Source organism: Crocuta crocuta, unplaced genomic scaffold (assembly GCF_008692635.1).
Source record: "Crocuta crocuta isolate KB4526 unplaced genomic scaffold, BGI_CrCroc_1.0 scaffold1133, whole genome shotgun sequence".
NCBI lineage: Eukaryota > Metazoa > Chordata > Mammalia > Carnivora > Hyaenidae > Crocuta > Crocuta crocuta.
Window position 1 is genome coordinate 506,872 of NW_027530366.1, and position 5,179 is coordinate 512,050.

The 5,179-nt window shown below is 50.6% G+C and overlaps 1 protein-coding gene across 1 annotated transcript in view; it reads left to right on the forward strand.

The window, feature by feature from the left end:
- Nucleotides 1-5,179, forward strand: part of SASH3 (SAM and SH3 domain containing 3) — a 13,609-nt gene that overhangs the window by 2,014 nt on the left and 6,416 nt on the right. Inside the window, exon 2 of the mRNA XM_077766156.1 lies at nucleotides 5,051-5,146. Coding sequence (XP_077622282.1) covers nucleotides 5,051-5,146 — 96 coding nt within the window. The remainder of the gene's footprint in view (nucleotides 1-5,050; nucleotides 5,147-5,179) is intronic.

Genomic DNA, 5,179 nt, shown 5'->3' on the forward strand with positions numbered 1-5,179 from the left:
GAGGTCCACGTCCTCTAGGGAGGATTATCCAGGTAAACCCCAGCCCACCCCTGTCTGAGCCTGGGCCAGCCTCCAGAGCCACTCTCCAAGCCCCATCCTGTGGAAATGCCCTTAGCTTCCAGAAGGTAGGGACAGCATCTTCCCCAGGCCCAGAGGCAGCAGCCCAGCTCCAGCGCTGTGACCTTCGGCAAGTCTCTTCTTCTCAGTGGCTGAGGTTGACATGTTGGAGGGAAAAGCACCAAGACAAGTGAGACCTCTCTCTCCTGCCCCTGCTCCTCCTCCCAGGACTGCCAAAAATATACGCTGGGCAGGGGGCAAGAAACTGGGGTTGAAATCCTAGAGGTTCTAGGTGTAGGACCTTGGACAGTTCATTGACCTTCTTTGGGCCTTGGTTCCTTCATTTTGGAAAAGGGGGATAGCTCTCAATCTGCTCATCTCAGGAGGTTATATAGATCGTCTAGAACAATCAATGTGAGAGTGCTCTGTCACGTGCATGCATGTGCACACGACACGGTGCATGCTGTAGGCATGGGCAGGCGTGGGGGGCCCGCTGCAAAGAAGACAGCCTCAGTCCTAGCCCTAAGGTGGAGGCAACAAGACTTGAAAGCATTAAGAGCCTGCACCAAGGGAGAACTCAACAGGTACCGGGTGCTGCACACTCCACCCATATCTTAGCTTGTTGGCTCCACATGACAGCCTTGTGATGTAGGAGCAGATCTTGTCTTTACCTCTGTTTTATGCCCAAATCTCAGAGGTGAAGTGATTTACCTGAGTTCACACAGACAGGAAGGTGCAGAGCAGGGATCCAAGCCAAGATTTGTCAGTCTCCAGAGTCTTAACCCCTTCTCCGTCTAATCTCGTGTCCCCCTACTGATCCCCAAAGCACTAAGAGAATCTGATGAGCATAAAAGACTCAACCCACCAACAGGAAAGCACACCTCTACATGATACCCTCACCAGCATACACTTTGTATTTCCAGTGCTTTCTCGTTGTCCACAGGCTAACTAATGTCCAAGTTCCTTGGCATGGCTAGCAGGGTCTTCTATGGCCTTTTGTGCTCCACCTCCCACCACATCTACTATGCTCAGAACGTTTCTAACTCTCTTGCTTAAACTTTCCCCAGCTCCTCCTGGAGAAATCCTGGCTCCCCTGCATGGAGCAGCTTAAATGTGCCTCCTCCTCCATGAAGCCCTCCTGAACCCTTCCTTCTCTATGCTCCCACCCGTTCTCCTGGAAGCTCCCTCCAAGCACTGTGTAATGGCAACTACCAAATGTAATCCATTTATGTACTGGGAGGCAACTCTGTAAGCTCTGAGCATAACAACACATGCAACCTTTCAGAGTTGCAGACCTGAGTTCAAACTCCGGCTCATGCTGCTGCCAGTTGTGTGACTCTGCCTAGGACACTTCATTTCCCTGAGTCTCAGTTTCCTCAGCTGGGAAGTAGGGATGTAAGACTGGCTGTGATGAGGCTGGAGTGAGCTGGTATGCACAAAGTGCTTGGCAAGGTCCAGGGTACATGGGAGGTACTTAAGCCCTTTCTTAGTAGACCCCCACATATGCACAGGTCAGTGCCTAGAGCCTAGAGGGTGCTGGTACACTGAGGGAGCTGAGAGGGGGATTGCAGAGGCACCCAGGGAAAGCCTTGGGAAGCAGGGGAAGAAGATGCCATTGGGGCCAGTGTGGGCCTCTGAGGTGCTGAGCAGGGGAGGCTTCCTATAGGGAGCAGCACCTTTGAAATTGGAATTGAAAAGCCTTTCTAAGGATGTAGAACACCCATCCAAAGAAGTGCATAAATTATAAGTGTTCCACTCAATGAATTTCCATAAGGCGAACATCCCCTCACAGGCAGCACCCAGATCAAAAAACAAAGCACTTTCAGGGTGCCAAGCTGGTTCAGTTGGCAGAGCATGCAACTCTTGATCTCAGGATCATGAGTTCAAGCTCCACTTTGGGCACTGAGCTTATTTAAAAAAAGGAAAAAAAAAAGAAAAAAAAAGCAAAGCACTTCCAACATTCCAGGAGCTTCCTTCATGCCCCTGGTGGTCACTACATGCTCCCTTTTCTTGGGGTCACCATTATCCTGACTTCCAACAACATGGCTTAGTGTTGCTGGGTTTTAAAATTTCTTTACGAGGAACCATATAATGTACTCTGGTGGCTGACCCCTTCTGTTCAACAGCGTATCTGAGAGGTTCATCCATATTGTTGCAGAGAGCTATACTAAGCTCATTGCTATGTACTATTACCTTCCACGACTCTTCTACAATTCTTGTATTTGTTCTATAGTTGATGGGCATGTGGGTTGTTTCCAGTTACATTGGATTGTTAAGGAGGGGAGAAACCATGGCTGACAGAGAAGGGTGGAGTGTTCCAGGTGGGGCATGCCCTGAGTGAAAGTCTGGAGGGGGTCAGAGGAAAGGCTAAGAACATAATGGACACTCGCTGAGGAATTGCTGTGTCAGTGCCTTCGAGCCTCACAGCAACCAACGAGGTAGGTGTTCCTGTCTTCATTTTACCCACAAGGAAACAAACCCAGAGAAGTTGAGGAACTCTCTCCGCTTTGCACAGCTGGTCAATGGCAGAATCAAGATGTAACTGCCTGCAAGTGGACAGAGACTGAGGATCCAGGAGGTTAAATAACTCACTGAAAGTCACACACTTCAGAGTTGAACTCACCAACATCTGATGCCAGAAAAGTAACTCTTTCCAAGAGGCCCATATACTCCTCTTGGACATGGAAAGTGGGCCAACAGTGTATGGTACTACCTCCTGTCCTGGGCAGGACACCCCCCAGGAAGGTCTCACCCCAAATGGAAGCCAAGTGGAAAATCTAAAGGGACTCAAAGATTTCAACCCATACTTGGATGGGGGATCATTTCAGAGTCACCAAAAGGTTTTCAAGATATTTGGGGTTGTCCCTCAGGTTGGAGGTAGGCTGGGCAAAAAGCTACCCTGGCTGGCCCCCACCCCTAGTTACCTGAAGAACAAGTCTAGTTCTTTCCATGTCCCTGAGCTGAGGAGTGGCCAGGATGCCAAGTCCTAGCACCACCCCCATGGCCATTTTGGATAGTTTCCTCCCAGTTTGAGCTAAAGCTGGGACAGACAGGCCCTGACATAAGGTCTTGGGGACCAAAGGCCCTCCTCCCAGCCCCCAGGCTGCAGATTAATGACAGGAAAAGGAAAGAACTGTGGTCTGGTGGTGAGTTTACTCTCCGCAACAAAGCCCACTTCCGGCCCTGTGCCTGCCCTCCTGCGTGCTTTCCAAGTTGCCAGTCCCTGGGGCTTCTAGGGCGACTCTCAGCCTCTTGGCTGCAGACAAGATGAAGGGCGGTGAAGGGAAGACCATAATGGTCCTATCGGCCTACAAATAGCATCCCAGCCTGCCCTCTTTGGGTCCAGGCCAGCCTGGTGCCCACACTCTCTCTGTTCCCTCTTTTCCAGGCAATAAGAGGAGGAAGTTATCCAGGCAGCTGCATCCTAGCCATTCAAGAGGAGGAAATAAACAAAAGGTGGAGGAGAGAAGGGGAAAGAAAGGGGGAAAAAGAGGAAAGAATAATGGGTGGGGAAAACCAAGGAAGAAGGATGGAGGAGACACGTGAGAACCGCATCGGTCACCCCGTGGTCATGCTTGCCCCTCCCCATGCCCACTCACCCCCCCTTTTCCATCTCCTCAGTGTAGCACAGAAGAGGCTTTCTGACCGAGGCTGTAGGTGCTTCATCCAGGCAGCCCTCATGGTGGTAGTGTCTGCTTGGCCTGACTGCTGACCTAGTTTCTGGTCAGCTAATTAGCTGCAACCTCTAGGAAGGTGTGACCCCTGACCCTGATTGCCTACTTGTCTTTGGTTAAGACCCACCAAAAGAATGAAAGTCCCCAAGAGTCCTCACTATAGTCCCCAGGAGTAGGGGCCAATTGTGTACGTGTTGGGGGGCAGGTGATATTGCCCCTGCCCTGGGGGGATAGTCGCTGGACCCCCTTTTCATAGGAAAGAGGATGTGAAACTTTCAACTTTGTGTGGGTTTGGGGCTTCAGTTCCTCAAGTCCTTATCTCTGGTGTCTGCAGTATATCCCCCTCTATCTGTCTGGCCATCTGTGAACCCTGGTTCCTGTGTGTATCTCTGGTCTTGACTGTTGATCTTGTTTCAGGCTCAGCCTTCACTTCTTGTATGTAAAGCCTGACTCTACCTGCCTGACCCTGGTTTCTGGCTGCTATCTTGCCATGTGCATGCATATACAGTTAAGAACGCTCATTTCCTGAAAACAGTCCGATCAGTGCAAACCATTGGCTGGGTTTAAAAGTCCAATCACTGGCAAACATCAACAGTAGACAGCTCATCATATTACTAGATTAGCATGCCGAGATGAAGAAAGAAAACAGCACTTGTTTTCACTAAATTAACCTCAATAGTTCATGTCCCAAATCTGTTGGCACCTTCTACTGAGGATTTCCAGAAAGTGTAATGCCAGGTTTAACTGACTCCTGGGTGGGAAGGGGGTTATGGCCTTGCTCTTCCAAGGACACAGATTTATCAAGCTGGAGACCTCAGTGTATGTGCCACTGTTAATTGTGACAGGGACACCATTCTTGAGTCAGATCCAGGGCAAAGAGGCTGCTGTTGTGTTGGGAAAGGTTTGCTCCGTTATGTAAAGGCGATGGTATTGTCATGCTGAGGTATGTCTCTAGGAGGAGATATGCCTTTGCCCAGACTCATTTAGTATTTCACTGCAGAATTCTGGGGACCGAACTTCAGGTACTGGTGGAAATGTGGGATTTGTTTGAGGCCTGGCTGAGGTCATAGGCTCCTGAGGTCCGGAGCTTGCCCTGGGGCCGGCATTCAAGGCTATTCTTGGCTGAAGAGCAGCACACAGCCAGGTAGCTCCAAGTATATCTGGACACTGCACCTTATTAGTCCTGGGTCCTCAGGGCACACGTGAGTGCTGCCTAGCCCTGGGCTACGTGCGTGTGTCAGGAACAGGGGATAGCTCCTCATTCCTTACTTCTCCAGCCATTTCCCAGCCACTGATGGCGGCTCCTCTGCCTCTTCCAGCTCTCACTCCAGCGCTCCAGCAGCTTCAAGGATTTTGCCAAATCCAAACCCAGCTCCCCCGTGGTGAGCGAGAAGGAATTTAACCTGGATGATAATGTGAGTTGCGGGGCTCCTTAGGGGATCTGGCTA